This window comes from Dermacentor andersoni, chromosome 4 (genome assembly GCF_023375885.2).
Source record: "Dermacentor andersoni chromosome 4, qqDerAnde1_hic_scaffold, whole genome shotgun sequence".
Taxonomy (NCBI): domain Eukaryota; kingdom Metazoa; phylum Arthropoda; class Arachnida; order Ixodida; family Ixodidae; genus Dermacentor; species Dermacentor andersoni.
This window is the reverse complement of record NC_092817.1, coordinates 146,910,168-146,926,940: the sequence shown is the minus strand read 5'-3', so window position 1 is coordinate 146,926,940 and position 16,773 is coordinate 146,910,168. Positions and strand designations below refer to the sequence as shown.

At 43.6% G+C, this 16,773-nt stretch overlaps 1 protein-coding gene across 3 annotated transcripts in view; it reads left to right on the top strand.

Annotated features, from left to right (window-relative positions):
• Window positions 1–16,773, top strand: part of LOC126537879 (uncharacterized) — a 59,231-nt gene that overhangs the window by 11,064 nt on the left and 31,394 nt on the right. For all 3 annotated transcript variants that reach the window (XM_072287937.1, XM_055074506.2, XM_055074505.2), the window contains 3 exons: window positions 3,256–3,297; window positions 6,542–6,809; window positions 15,188–15,607. In XM_072287937.1, the coding sequence (XP_072144038.1) occupies window positions 3,263–3,297; window positions 6,542–6,809; window positions 15,188–15,607 (723 nt within the window). In that variant the 5' untranslated portion in view covers window positions 3,256–3,262. The remainder of the gene's footprint in view (window positions 1–3,255; window positions 3,298–6,541; window positions 6,810–15,187; window positions 15,608–16,773) is intronic.

Sequence of the window (16,773 nt, the reverse complement as noted above, 5' to 3'; positions counted from 1 at the left end):
ATTCAGCAGGTGTTTTTCATGTGAAGGTGGGAGGCGTTGTCCAATAACAGAATACGAAGTTATCTATTCTGTCTTGATGCATTTAATTGGTGCCATTTTCTGCATCATCTAGCACCTGCTTGAGCAGTACTTTTTTATTTGTCTGAACTGTGCACTCCGCAGCATCGTTAGACTGTGGCTGGTACGGTGGTATTGGTGTGTGCTTTATACCATTAACTTGAAGGAAGTCTTTAAACTCAGCGGCTCAAAACTGCGACCCATTGTCTATCCCTGCCTCCAGAGGAAGGCCACGTGCCGCGAATCAAGAATGCATGACTTCAACCATCTTTGAGGCAGTTATTACATCTATAATCTTAATTTCCAACTATTTGGAATGCAAGTTGATAGTGACAAGAAATTTCTTCTCTTTTTCTCTGGCAAAATCTAAATGTGCTCCTGCCCATGGTTTTTGACATACTTTCCACGACAACCAAGGTATGGGTTGTGCTGCAGGGAGAACAGTCTGGCATCTTTCGCATTTGTGCACAATGTTTTCGAGGGCCTTGTCCATTCCAGGCCACTTGACTATTGATCATGCTAACTCTTTCATTTGGGTTATTCCGAAGTGCTGTTCATGCAGCAGTTCCAGAAGACCATTTTGCAATGAATCTGGTACTACACCTCTGTTTTTCCATATACCGCACTAGTCGTTTACACTGAGGTCCAACTGTCAAACCCAGAATAGCTTTGGCTCCTCCGACACTGCTTTGGGCCATCCATACCAAATTGTGTCATGCACAGCCCTCAGCAACTTGGTGCATCCCATTTCCCAGCTGACATCCTTTTTTGTCAATGGCAAGTCATTTATGGCTGAATGGTAAAGGATTTCCTCACAGTTGTTGCCTGTGTTGGGTAGTGGTAAGCGAGACAATGCGTCTGCATGCTGGATAGCTGAACCTGGCTTGTGTTTGATTCTATGGCTGCAGTCGGCCAAAAATGTCAACCAGCAATGCACTCTCGCAGTGGCCACTGAACTGCTCTGCCGTTAAGCATCAAACAAAATTGTCAAAGGCTGGTGATAGGTTGATATATGAAATGCTCATCCACAGAGGTACTTGTGAAATTTTGCAGCAAACACAATACTAGGCGCTTCTTTTGCAATTTGCCGGTAATTACGTTTAGACACAAACGGCGACCATTAAGCAGAAGCAACTGGCTTTCCTTACTTTGCACCGTGTGCGATAGCACTACACCTAACCAATAATCGGATGCCTCAGGCATGATCCAAATTTCTTTTTTCATATCATACAGTTGCAGCACACTCTTATCAGTCAACGTTTTTTTTTTCATCTGCCGAATGCCTCATCACATTCATCTGACCAGTGCCATGTAGTTTCTGTGCCAAACACTTCGGAAGATTTCTCAGCAAGTGATGTCTCCTTATTCAAAGCCTTTACCAGCAAGACTTGAGGGCAGTTTGCTTTGATTTTAGAAAGCCAATCATGGCCAAACAAGATGGGCATTCTTGCACCCTCTGCTTCTTTCACTATGACCAGGGGCAGTTCTAAGCACCTACCTTCTGCACCTCCACATCCACGATGCCTACAGTAGGGACTGACATGCTATTGTATGTGGCTTATTTGACATTTGCGTGTCTGCAAGAGGCATTTGGAAAGTGTTTAGCACACTTTATTTCTGACATTATTGACACTGCTGTGCCCGTAATAAGTTCCATAGGCATCACTTTATAATTTATCAGAACCTCTATTAAAATGGTGGGCATGCCTTGCTGGTGGTTTTTATGACACAGAGTGAGTAGTTTGTTGTCAGACTCTTTGTTGTGGACAAGCTTAGTTTTGCACACTTTGGCAAAATGTCCCTTTCTCATACATTTATAAATGGTACTGTTCAGAAATTGGCAACTCACGGGTGAACACTGTCATCTGCATCGATGACACATTCTTTTCATTTCTTCTTTTGCTGACCACTGTGCTTTTGCGAAGCTAGATGGGGCCGGCGCTTTTCTCAGTGCTTTGCTCTGTTGCGTGACTTTCTGTTGCCAGTGGATGTCTTCAGTTTCCGAAGGCACATCTTTTGCATTTGGTTGCAACATTTCTTTTGTGTCTTTCCTCGCCACTTCCATGGCTATGGCTATGCTGCACGTGCGTTCCCATGTCACTTCGTCATCTAGCATTGCCAACAGCTTGCACCATACTCCCTTGGTACATAGCCCAGCAATGAGCCAGTCCTCCACAGCTTCGGTCAAAAAGGTGCCGAATTTGCATGTTGCAGTAAGTTTCTTCAATTCGACTATGAAATCTGCAACAGTCTCATGCGGCTCTTGCTTTCGCTTGTGAAAGCGATACCGTTTCTTGAGCTGGGAGTGCTTGGGGGCGTAATGCTTCTTGAGAATGTCTACAACTTCTGTGAATGACAACGCTTGTGCTGTGGAAGCAGCAAGCTCTGCAGCATGATGTATGCCTTCTCACCTATAGCCGTTAAGAACACCAGGAGCTTTTTGCCTTCTGCTGTGTCATCGGCCACAATGAACGTCTTGAACCACTCCAGGTACACCTCAAATTTGCCGTCATCTGGTTGGAACTCCAGTAGCTTCCCAACAGTGGTCGCGATGCTGCAGTTTAGCCTGGTTATGGTGGGCATCCTAGAAACCTGGTGCGAATCCCATCCTCATCACCACTTGTAGCTTGACACCAGGCACGGGTTAGAAGGCACTTTATTACCGAGACACACGCTAGCAGCATATAAGCGCACGCTATCTCTCGGTGCATGCACAGCCGGCGAGCATGTAAATATGCCACGCGAATGAGTTGTCACATGACTGATAACATGACAACACATTGGATGACCGTGAGCGCTCCCTCTCAACATTTGCATGATAAGGAACACCTGCAGGCATATGCTTGTCTCAAATGCAACACTCTGTGCTGCTTCTCACATCACCCTTTCAGCTGTGCTGTCTCCAAAACTGGCATTATGTAATCTCCAACACTACGCGTACAAGATGATAGCCTGCAAAAAGCCATCAGCCATCTCAATTTGTCGTAATGCTTGGAGAAATCCTACGGGAGCAATGGCACATAGCATAGCAACACAGCTTGTTTTGAGTTGTGCAGTGGTGTCTTGGCATTTTCCATTTGGAAAGTGTTGTATCCTCTCTGTGTGCCAAGCTTGCATATTGGCAGATTAGCCCTCATGATGCGCTTGCAGTTGAATAATTTCTGTTTGCATGTTGACATCCCTTATTTTTTGTTTCAGGAGAACAATGACTGAGAAGAAGCAGGTTCATCTTCTGTCAAGGTAATTGCTCGTGGAATTCATGTTTTTAGCAAGGTCTATGGAATACGGAGCAAAGCATCAGTTCAGGCTAGTTGGTAATCAGTACTTGATACTGTTTAAATGCAGAGTTCACAAAAGCCACAAAGGGACACGAACAGGACAGGTACCAACTTCCAGCTCAAGTTTGATGCAAGATGTCATAAATACATGCAGAAAAACAGACAAAAAGAAACAAAAGACAGGAAAGAACATAACTAATTGTTTGATCATACCGTCAAACATGTGTGCATTACTAAGCAATTGTCACCAACTGCCCTCAAGAAAATTAATTTCTTTGGCAGATAACAAAAGAGACGGTGAGCTGACGCACTCATAAACGTCGCTACTCATTAATGCAGCTTCCACAATCTTGCGCGTGCACCAATCCTTGTCTCTGAACCAGACTGCAGTGTTGTCAAGATATGGCTCGCACTTACAGTCTCAAAAGTGTAACGCCAAGTATCCCTCTCCTCCTTTTTTCACGTTCTTGTCGTGCTCCTTTAACCGCTTGTTTAGGCATCGTTCCGTCTGTCCTACGTATATTTTGCCACACGACAATGGTATCCGATAGATAACACCTTCGGCACATGTGATGAATTCTTCCTTGTGCTTTACTTTGCGGCCCTTCTTTTGGCTTTTCACCAGCGATGTCATATTGCACAACTTGGTTAATTTGTCCGGGGCTGACATGATGGCTTTCACACCTGCATATCCCCAATCTTGAGACGATGTGACTTCGTGTGTAGATATGGAATGATGGCCACCTTCTTTCCATCAGACTTTTCATTTCCGTGCACCTGATCAGTCACGTGTACTTGCTTCGTCTTGCGCAGAAGAGCCTCAGCCACCGCAACTGTCAAGTGTTTAGGATAACCTGCTGAATCTAGGTGCTGTATTTGTATTTCGAAGCTTTCATTTACACGATGCATGCATGACTTCTTAAGTGCATTATGCAGACACATCTGAGCGATTCCCCTTTTTACCAGCTTTGTGTGAGCCGACAGAAACGGCAACAGGGATTTCTTGCTCCATGGCTCATATGTCCAGCAGACATGACTTGGGGGAAAAACTAGCTTTAGGTCAAGAAACCTGAGCATGTCGTTTTCAGGCACCTCGTGTGTGATTTGCAAAGGCTGGAGGCACCTTTAAAATGTGCGGACAATGTTCACCACATCATTGTCGAACTGCTTTTTGTCACTTCTAATCAACACAAGGAAATCATCCACAAACCTGAAAATTCTTATGACCTTGGAACAGGACAGTTGTTCATTTAGCTTTCTGTCAAGAGAGGCCAAATAGAGATGGTTGAGCACTGGCGCTATACGTGAACCTATGCACACTCCTGTTTTATTCCGTAACACTTGACCATCCAATTGCACATAGGTGGACATCATGTACAAGGACAGTAAATCAAGAAACCGGCGTGGGGTCACCTTACATTTGTCTTAAAAAGCCATTGGCCTGTGCTGAAAGATATTGTCGCCGACACATTTCAAGAGCTAGTTTTGAGGCAGAGAGTAGTACAAATGCTTAACATCCATGGAAAAGGCGTACGAGCATTCTGTGGTGTGGTCATTCAGGACATTAGTCACTTGCTCCGAGTGTTTTGTGGCAAAGGGGTCATAAGCTTCAAGCAGGTTAAAACCATGCTGTAGGAATTGCGCTACACTTTTTTGCCAGGTGTGACACGACGTCACATTGTCTCAAGAAGATTGGGGGGGAAATGCAGGTGTGAAAGTCATCATGTCAGCCACGGTCAAATTAACCAAGTTGTGCAGTATGACATCGCCAGTGAAAAGCCAAAAGAAGGAGTACAAAGTAAAGTACAAGAATTCGTCACATGTGCCGAAGGTGTTGTCTATCGGATACTACTGTCGTGTGGCAAAAGATACGCAGGGCAGGCGAAACGATGCCTAAACGAGCGGTCAAGGGAGCATGACAGGAACGTGAAAAAGGGAGGACAGGGATAGTTGGCATTACACTGCTGAGAGAGAGAGAGAGAGAGAGAAACAACTTTTGTAGTGAGCCCTTAGTGACGGTTGGTGCGCGCTGGCACCAGATGGGGTGGAACCTTCTTCTCAGGTCCCATATGGGTCCAGCAGTTCCTGGCCCCTAGCCGCCAGCGCTAGGGGCCAGGACTGTAAGTGCAAGCCATATCTTGAAAACACTGAAGTCTTGTTTGGAGGCAGATTGGTGCACGCGCAAGATCGTGAAAGCTGCAGTAATGAGTAGTGATGCTTACGAGTGCAACAGCTCACCTTCTTTTGTTATCTGCCAAAGAAATAAATTTCTTGAGGGCCGTTGGTGACAATTGCTTAGTGACGCACACATGTTAAGCAGTACGATCAAACAATTACTTATGTTCATTCTTGTCCTTTCTGGTTTTTTTGTCTGTTTTTATGTATAAATTCACGAAATCTTGTATTAAACGTTAGTCGGAAGTTAGCGCCTGTGCCGTTCCTGTCCCTCTGTCGTTTTTGTAAACACTACGCTTAAACAGTATGAAGTATAGAATACACTGTCTCGTTCCTGTCCCTCTGTGGTTGTTGTAAACACTGCGCTTAAACAGTATTAAGTATAGGATACAATAAAGCAGCGCACATCTTAGGTGTGGGGCTAATTGAATGTTTGACGTGATGGCATCAGGCTAGTAGCCATGGGCAATTTCTCGCACCATTCTGAGGTGGCATTTTCTGCAGATGGACGTACTGTGTGACCCATTGTCAAAAGGAACACTCTAAAGTGTAGCTCACGCATCGCTGGTACTGTAGCTGCAAATGTCAGCTGAAACTATGTCAATGCACTGCACAGGTGTGTAGAAAGGTGGCATAATTAAGATTAACTGACAAAGATTAACTGTCCCAAAACCGTACACCGGTTTACCGGGTTAAGAAGGACTATCTGGCAGAGGGCTCCAGATAAATGTTTACAAGCTGGGGTTCTTTAACACGCACCAAAAGCTTAGTACACAAGCTTTTTTTGCATTTCACCCCTACTGAAATGCTGCCACTGGCACTGAACTCATGATGTACTCGGCAGGTCAATGCCATAGCCGTCATGGTGACTGAAGGGTTTCATTACCACCATCTGCAAGTAATTCGCACGTGATCTGCATTTGCATGTTTAGTAGGCAGCAATGCACATGTTTAAAGTGTTCAGTGACAGCGCTTCTGATTTCTATGTCGACTCTGGCAACTAGAGTACACCTAATGGCCCTGCACTAAAGTTTTCGCAGGTTGGCGCCTGAGTTGGCAAGACATTGCACAGTTACGAGCGGGAGGCCATGCCGCATCATAAAGTACCTCCCCTGCGTGAATGCACTGTTGAACAAATTGAATGCCGAAGTGAAGGAGGTCACGCCCGGCAGGCTCTTTCTGTGCCAGGCGATGGGCATTGGCAGCAGTGTGAAAGATTTTGAGGATGTGCCTGCAGAGGAAGGTGTTATCTTCCTCTATTGCCTGCTGCGGAACCACCACTGCATAGAAGCTGTTGAGGTAATTACAAAGTTTTGTCTTCATAGAAATTTCCAATGTGTAACACTTCTGCTTGTTTCGTGATAACACCTTGCAGTACTGTAGCTGTTCTGCTGTGCCTCGATTTGTCAGTCTTGATGCCACGAGGCAACATATAAGGGTTCATTGGCCACTTTCCCGCTCTTAAGCTCGCATATTGCCTGATGACTGCAGTTAAGAGGGTGTCCCACATCTATTGCCTTGGCCATGAGCTATTCTATTTAACACTATCAAGGCCAATCTTGTAAACGTACACAACTACCCAAGAAAGTGTATGGAAAGATGACACTGTCGTAGCCTGGTAAAGTACCACACATGTAATGAAGATGAGGCTTTGGCTTCCATCTGCTGCAAGTTATCTTCTGTGTTGAGTTACATGTAATTTAATCTACATTGCAATTACACTTGAGCGCCTTTATAACTAAGTGCTTTGGACCTCCAAAATCCTTTGTTATACAGGTCACTTTGTTGTAAAAATTGTTCTAAAAGTCAAAATAAACTGTTGTTTGTTTTGATTCAGTATTAAAAAAAATGTTTCTTAAAAAGCAACAAATGATGTGATATGACTGTAATACGCTGTTTTAGATTATTTAACTTTCGTTAGTTTCCTTTTGGGGTTTTTTATTTCGAGCCCATCGTGGCAGCCTCATATGCATTCTCATGCGACTAGTGTAAGCGGGAGGTCATGCCGCATCATAAAGTACCTCCCCTGCGTGCTTTCATTTCTTGCTTGACCAAGAAATGGGCACAGTGATATATCTTGATGACCGAAAGCCCAAATTTCTTGCATAGCTTGCACGGCATTGTGCGCTAAGTATGAAATGGAGTATAGTGAAGGGAGTGGTGAAAATTTATTGCACACTTAGCTAACAGTTTGTATGACTGCAGCCAACTGAGAAGGGGAGTGCTGGCAGGTGCTGTCATTTCATATGTCATGTCATTTCATCTGCTTTCATTTGGATAAGACTAAACTAATAATGCAAAACTGTTGATGATTTGACTATCGGTAGTATCAGCTGTTTGTTTCAAGATCATAAAAATACTATCAGTAGTATTACTATCAATAGTATTAAAATGTTTAGCTATCCAATATTAAGAAAGGGGACGACAGAAGGAGGGGCACACTGTGGCATAGAAGTTATGTAAGGAGGGTTCTTTCTGATGTACTTTCTGATGTACTTTATCCCTGTTTATATAATGTTTTGCTATGAAACTGTCTGCAATGTAACAAGAACTATAGTAGTACTATTGACAGAACTATCAATAGTAGTGTGGTAGTTTGCTGTTGACAGTGCCATTGATAGTGTCGCACTTCTTGGCTAGTGGTATTACCAGGAACTTTGCGATAACTTGCCATTAGTTAAACTGAGTTCGTGCTATTTGGAAAAGGGAAATGTTGCCAAGTTTATGTTGAAATTTTTAAATACACTACATTACATGGCTCAACATTACTGATAATGCACTATCGTCAGTACTATAAATGGTATTATCGATAGTACCACAGGCAGTATGCTCTTGATGGTACTATTGATGGTTCTTGTAGTATTGATATTTTGATAATGACTGAACTATTGATATCACTCATAACACATAGCTGGCATGTTGAAGAACCACTGCAGTATAGTAATGCAAGATAAAAAATTCCAAATTTTCACTCACATTTTAGTTCCTTGTATGTTATGATTAGGGCATGCTGTTCCCAGTATATTTAGCATAAGCCGGCCTGCTTGCTATGAGTAGCAGCATAGGAGGCAATCAAGCTAGCTGGAAGGAGTGCCAAAACGTTGCAATGTCCTGCTCCCATATGACCACCTTCTGCATCTCGAAGTCGTGACAAATTAAGCTCCTAGATAGGAAACGAAACTGGAAGTGGCTATAGAAAAACTATTGTATCCGGGCGTTCCAATGTTCTTTTACTATTTTCTTTTTAGGGTTTCAAGGTTTCGGGCCATAGTGGAGCACAAGAAACTAAGAGTTGATAATATCCAGCTCAAGAAGGTCTGCCAGTTTAGACCACTTAGGATTGCATCAATAAACCTTTGGAAAATGGAGGGAGCATTACAAGAAGGGCAAAGAGCATAATAATTTCAATTAAGCCATCTGCTGTCATAAATATGGTCTTCTCTTTGTCCTCAGGGTGCATAAGTATGGTACTAGCCTGATCACAAATCAAGCATTGAGAAATAAGTGGCATGTGGGCGGCACTAAGTGATGTCAATCCTTAGTAATAGACAGATACCTTATTTTGGTTCTTACGTAGAATACTGTACGCGACGCCAGGGAACTTTGCAGTTGTATGTACAGTCAACGACCGATTTTCCGGGCGCCCGATTTTTCGGTTGCTTGACTTGACCAGGAGCGGCCAGGAGTGAGCGTGTGCTGGCAAGCATGCATAGGGTGTAATCTTAAGTTTTGAGCATTTCAAGGTTATTTGAGCATTCAAAACTAGTCAAAATTAGTGATACCCGCCGGCTACGACATCAATAAAAGCAGGATGGCTAAAGTTTAATTCCTAAGTGGGTGGCCGCAGCTGAGCATACGTGGGCAGATGATAGTCGGCTTCTTCCGGAAGTATGTAAATATAACCAAAATTTGAAAACATTTTTTCATTTCAGCCTGCTTATTGAACTTCCTCAATAAATATGCACAGTAACAGTAGAAGTGCACTGATCCAAACACCTTTCTTGATTGACGTCGGATATTGGCCAAAAGCAGCCGTGTATGGGAATCCCACTCTATTTTGACATAAAGTGCCCAGAAGAGAATAAGCAGTAGGCTTCTGTTGAAAAGTGAGCATTTGAGAGAAAGGCTCCACTTGTGAGCGCCACATGTTGCGTAGGACAGCAAAACTTGGCCAAAATGTTCACAGCAATGTATGCTATCCACAATGTATGTTTTTTCAGCAAGCCTGAGGGGTGGTCCAGGACCACATTAAAGTAGCATACCAATGATGTAAAAGGAAACAAGTTGCATCGGACACTTTTCCACAACATGCAAGAGATAAGAGACATCAAATTGATTGGTATGACGCAAAAGTGCTGAAAAAGGAAAGAAAGTTGGCCTTAGCACATAGCCTTGGCTCACACGTCATCCAAACTACAGATGGCAAGAATGGCAGCGCACAAACATATATATGCCCTCATATGCATGGCAACACAAATCCTGCCCAACTTGTTCTTCACTAGAAAAAAAACACCATTAATACTGCACCATGCTCCAACCTACTTCAAACAGCGTGAAAGGCCATGTATATAAGGAACGCTTACCACGTGACCTTCATTAACACTCATCGCTCGTGTTCTCCCACTACTTTAGCGTTTAAATTCCTCCAGAATCCCTTCACTCGAGAAGGCCAAATTATCCGCAGGGTATCCCACCTCACTTGGTCTTCCCAACTGTCTAGTAAAGCTTTCCTCCATCAAATGCAGACAAAATTTCTTCTAGGATGCAGTCAAACAGGAGCAAGCTGTTTCTGTTTCTGCGCTGACTACGATAGTCGGCGCTTGTCCAAGTATCTTTCATGTGTAGTTTGTGCCGTTTCATGCTGTCAGTGGTTTCAGTAAACTAGAAGGCCCAGATTCCCGAGTATAGCCTCGCACAATGACAAACGAAAGTCCATCACCAGAGCATTAATTGGCTGCCCTGGCATACTAATTGGCCATCACTTCCAGCGTGGCTCTGCCAATTGTCTCTTGGCCATCGGCCTCCAGAGGCTGCGGAGCATCTGACTATAGTGCCAGTCAGACCTCCTGCATGGTGGAGGGTGTTAAAGGGCCACTAAAGGCAAATATTAAGTCAAGCTAAAGTGCTAGATTAGTGCTTGAGAATCACTAAGGAATCAATATTATCGTGAACAGAATCTTAGTAATTGGGGAAATTGGGGTAAATGCAGAACACAATTAGAGACTCCCCTGGGACATTCAATTACTCGCATGATAACGGAGCACTCCACATTTAAATTCTGTCACCGATACTCAACCACTTGTTATACAAAGATTGTTGCATTGCATTATAAGATGAAAGAAAATGTTACTTGTCCAGTTCTATTTCATTTTTAGAAAAAAAGAACTGACTGACAATGATGTAGGCGGTCAAAAGGTTTCATTTTCGCTCGAATCTGCATTGCCCGTGCTTTGAGTTTCTGTATTTTTGCTATTGTGTAGTGCTGCGCGGGTTTTCCTGGCTCATGAAACTCGCACAAACCGCAAGTAGCAGAAAATTCCACGTCCATGTGTTGTCGCAGGATGCCTGAACGGCCCACGCCATTTGACCAAAAGCAGCTGCAGCGGCGAATCCACCGCTCTGTCTCGGCTCGGGTTTCTCCATGGCTGTGCATTTGCATTTTGTACAAAAAACTGTACCGCCGTCTGTCAGGCACCATTTTACTCACAGAGGGCAGCAAAGGGCGGTGATGGGGTACGCAACGTCACGACTTCGCGGTTGGGTGGGGGGAGATTTGAATTGCTATAAAGGTATTTAGAGCCTTCAGATGCAATTTTCTTGTAAACTAAGTCTTTTCTTGTCACGAAACAAGTGCCTTGAGGTTTCTGGAATGGTATTTAAAGAGTCCATGTTGACTTGGTATTTGCCTTTAGTGTCCCTTTAAGAATCTCTGGATCTGAACACATTATCACTGGAAGCATAATCCAGCAACACTGTGCACTTTATGGAGCGAAGCCAGCATAGCGGGAGCAGCTTGAAAAAATATCTGGCATTGCCCAGGGTGTCGTAAAGCCTAGTCAGGTTAGTAGGCTGAGACATGTGCATAGCTGAGTAATGCTGGGTCATCTGTTGCAGAAGCCTTTCACTGCATCAGCTATTGAGAATCTGGAGCCATGATGAAATGAGGTGAGCACTAAGACAAGGACAAAGAAGACTGGACACAGTAAAACCTTTAAGAAAAATCTGCGTCAATGTTTATCGCACTACCCTCATTTCACCACGGGTCTTCATCAACCCATTAAAGTTATATGAACCTTGCTGCAAGAGCTCAAAATCTGAGTTTGCTGTTTGTCTATACTCTCCAATACACCGACATTTTTCTGTCCCTTTTTCACATTCTGTTATGTTGTGCTGCTTCTGCTCAAGTCATGAATGAACCAGCCCAAACACATATGCTTCTACAGACAAATAGTTGTTCTATGCGCACACTGACATTGTTTGTCCCTTTCTGTTTTGCTCAAGAATTTGTCCACCACTGCCACTGGGCGTGGAACTCAAGCTTGTGGGGCAATGTGTAGCTTAGAGCCAGGCATGCTAACCCCTGAGCTGTCTCGCAACCTTGGCATTCAAAAACTCAATATCTTCCTTTTTGGTGGAGCTTGCTATCTGCATTACTAACCTGATGCATAGTGGGAGCATAACGTTAATTTATTTTCCTGAGTGACATATTATGAGTTGTGTTCAATATTATGTGACCAAGTCTGCCATCTGTGTAAATCTAGTTCTATTGAATTTACTTGTTTTGTTCTCGTTCATTTGGCAAAATAACTTGCGATATTTCACTTGTTAATTATTGGTTCATAAACCAGGTGTTTTAATGTTAACAGAAAAAACAAATCACCTCTGACATATTGCACAAACTTACTTATTTAGCTGGATTATTCGAAGAGGTAGACATTACTTACACTGGAAATCCAAATGCAAGATTGACTAATTAACAAAAGTTTGCTAATAGACTTTTTAATTAATTACTCTTGAATGCATATTACAATACATACATGAATTGAAGCTAGTGATTTCACAAAGCGTATTCACCTGTAATGAAAATTAATTTTTAAACGAACCGATTTTGAGATAAGCGCAAACTAGATGTAAAAATGCACTGCTGTTCCACTTACTCCTTTAATCACATCTTTATGCATTGAATCTCGAAAGTTACTGGAACACCAACGTGTTATGTCGCAAACTTTGGGAATGGATATCGCGAAACTAATGTCATCCACAGAATTCATTCCAGGTGTGTGTCATAGTCACTGGCTACAATTTGTAAATTGCAATGTCTGTTGTAAAGTACTACTAATAAGCTTAAATGTAAATTAGAAATATTTTTTTCATTAACCCTTTCGCTGTCGGACGTTTCTGGCCGTGACGCACCCCCAGTGTCGGCTTGGTTTCAGGGAACGAGCATAACAGGGAATGAACATAGCAATTTATTTTTGATTATGATTGGTATACAAATAACATAGTCAATGCAAATATGCACATTTCAGTGTTCTGCAGCTGTTGTTAGTAAACATCATCATCATCATCAGCCTGACTATAAAATCTGTTCAACATCCGAATCTGACGATGCGGAACCCTCTTCGTCTCAAGCGACTTTGTCCGAGTCCGAATCCGAGCTCGGCTCGTATTCTGAATCGGAATTCAGCCACCGCTCCCATGAGCAGACGAAGGTCCCGCGCGCCGAGCCATCCGAAAGTAACCGCGCGCAGGGAGGATGCGCTTTCAGTCGCCCGCGCAACGGAGAGAAATGGGACGTTGCGTGATCAAGAAGACAGAGGGAGATGAAAAAAGGCTGAACAAAGTTCGAAGGGCTTTACGTTTACTGCTGCAGGTCGGAAGCGAGGGTGCGGCGAGAGAGCGAAAGCAGCAATCGAGTCACCCTTTTTGGAGAGGCAACGGCACGTGCGCCTGAACTTGACGCGCCGTAGCAGGCACACCATCAGAAGAAAAATAAAAACCTTCAAACCAGCGGAGATTACAGAACAACCCTTGAACCCATAACCACACGCGCGCGACGCATGATCCAGCGAACGCGGAGCCACCGCGCCACTCTGCAGCAAAGAGAAAGTGGGGAGTGGCAGTCGCACCGTACTCTTCAATACATGGGTTAACACAGGTCGGAGCGAATATACGAACTTGTAGAAAGAGACAACAGATGGCGTGGACAATCCAGGAGCGCCTGTTTTTGCGCTCAGGCGCGAAATTTTGAACGCACGATAGAGAACGTACCGGTACGTCAGTGACACCGTGGGGGGGAAGCGCGATGACGTACCGGTACGTCAGTGACAGCGAAAGGGTTAATGAAAGATCAATTTTGATTTCTCATGCAAATGATGTCCGTCACTGAGAGCAATATTGTTCAAGTACAATTGTGCCACATGCCCCGGGTGATTTTTAAGATTAAGTTAATACTAACAAAAAATTCACCGGCAATTACAATACTCCCTAATGCGTAATTTGAGTGCACCTATTTATGTGTTATCGTTTTGTGATACATTGGCTGGTGCAGACAATCTGTATTGTGCAGCACGTTGTAAATGGAGCAAATTGTGGCGTGACTTCCTCGCTAATTGGAAGATTCTGAGAGGCAGCGCGTGGCTGATGCGGGGGCACGATTTACCGCCGCACACAGGCCTCCGCTCATGCAGTGCTTTGTATTCAAATATGGTGTTGGTGGTGTCATCGGTGAATAGACAATGCCCGTTCCTGTGGCAATTTCTCGGAGCCATCGTCCTCGCATAGCCTGTCTGTTCGTTTACTCAATATATGTCGGGAGCACCCAACAACACTGTGACTTCAAATTGATGTAGGTCGGAACTATTAGATGGCACTATTTATTTTCGAGTTCTGCTAAACAGCTAATCAGCATGTGATGCTGGCGGAGGTGTGGCCAAGGCGATAGTATTGCTGAAGTGGATCAGAATATAGCCTCTGCACTGTAATATATACCCCATATGGTAAATCAAACATTACCAATTCTTGACATGCATCTTAAAGGTACAAACAATCCCGGCTTCAGCTGTAGGCCTTTCAAACTTTATTCCAATTTTTTTTCCAACCAAAAAGGTCTCTAGTATTTTATTTGACATTTCATGGCAGGTTTATTTGGAGTACTATACCTGCAGAAAAGTTTATATGCAAATGAAAGGAAAGCTACAGGGGTGCAGCATCTGCACCTTTGTTGCTGTGCCAACTGTTCCAACAGCATTTGACGGTGATGTTGGTTTATTGAAACACGTTCTGGATAGGTGGGTGGGCGGGGGGGAATCGGTGTAGCTTCCATGTGCAATGGTTTTTGCATTTGCTCGAACATGCAAGGCAAAAGCAGAAAAATATATCAAATATTATACTCAGTGGTGTATCTTGTGTTATGTTGCTGTTTGTAAATTAGGTGTTTGTATGTTCTCTTCCCTTGCTTAAATTAAACTGAATGAAAACTTGGGACTTTCTTTTTAGGAGTGCTTTTACCTGTGTGCGCTTTGGCTCTATAGCTTACCCTTTGACGCCACAGAAAGTCTTCCGCGGGTGTAATAATATCTTGAAGGTTTCACTGGCTTGACAGAGCAAAAAGATGCCACAAACATCTTTCCACTGGTTTTTGATCAATGTCGTTAACTTGCCACTTTCACATGCAGCTCAAGCCTCATTTGAGACGCAAGTCAGCACTGGTCATCTGCGATGCCCTGTGTTACAACCAGTCCCTGACCTGCCTACGGGTGCACCATGCGTCCCTGAGCTACAAGGCCACATTATCTCTGTTCACCGCTGTGAATGACTTGCTGAAAATGCAGCTGCGTGAGCTGTCTCTGGAGAAACTCAATATTTCATTTACGCCGGAGCCATTAGAGGACCTCATGTCGAAGCCACCAGAAGAGTTTATGTTGGAGCCACCACAGGAATTCATGTCGGAGCCACCACGGAGCTTCATGTCAGAGCCACCAGACTACTACATGTTGGAGCCATCCGAGGACATCATGCCGCAGGCACTAGAGGACTTCAAACAGGCACTTTCCAGTACGCAGACCCTCACAAAACTGACGCTCCTGAACGTGCGCGTAAGTACAGAGCTAAGGCGGCATACTAAGCATCTCATGGAAGTTGGCCAAATGCTCTGCGCGTTATCTGTGTATCATAGTTATGCTCTGTGATCTTACTATAAAGTATAGGTGTGTGAATACTGACTAGTACATTTCTAACCGAATATTGAATCGTATCAAGAAAGAAAAAATCCAAATATTGAATCAAGTATTGAATATATGAAAATTAACACACACTTTTATGCCTCCAAATTTTGTGCAACAAACACAGTTCTGCACATGCTTAAGAGGCTAGTCACATTACTTAATTAACATGAATGTTGCTAGCTATCAGTAACTTACGTACCTATGAACCGAGATGCACAGTATGCCAGCAGTGTTAACAACTCAGTTCTTATATGAATGTCTCAAAAATATAGTTTTATGGATAGAATGTCTGTCAAATAATATAAAGTGCTTTTTTCCCTCTGAAGCCGTACAAATAGCGTTCTCCTAAATAACAAAGAGTCTTTAGCTTAATAGTGGTCCATACTTTGCTTAATGGCAATCTTCTATTGCTTAGAAAGTATTCCAGTTTCCTTCCAGAAAATAGGAGGGTTTTGCCATCATTGTGGCAGGTTATATTTGTGGGTTATCGTCAGTTTAATAAGGCCAATCTGTGCGACAGACAAAAGCAGGGAATGCACATTTGGCGCGATCATTGGCGCTGCACGGGTCGGCTGTGGTTAACAGTTGTCAAATCAGGAGGCCCAGAGCAAGTTCGCACAGCAAAAATTTGCTGCCGGTTGATGTGACAACGGGCTGCAAACCCTTGCGGAAAGCTTGTCGCTAATTTTCCTGCGGATGTCACATCAGTGAGAATGCATGCCAATTTGGTCTGTGTGCTCACATGTGGGTAGAAAGCTCCAAATTGCGCAAATCTGCGTAACACTGAATTCGCGTATTCAATGTTATCAGCATGCCTACAGATGGCTAATCGGCTCGATGTTCACACATATTGCCTTTGTGCTTTCCATGCACACTGTTTTTGTTTCTTCTGTTCGCGTAGCGTTAATCGTTTAGATTGGTCCGGTCGACTTGGTTGAACCTTGTCCCGATAAATATCACACGCTGTGGGACTGTTGCATGCATCAAGGTACCAACCAAGGCTGGGTCATTCGCTGAAAGTATCGATATTCGAAAAA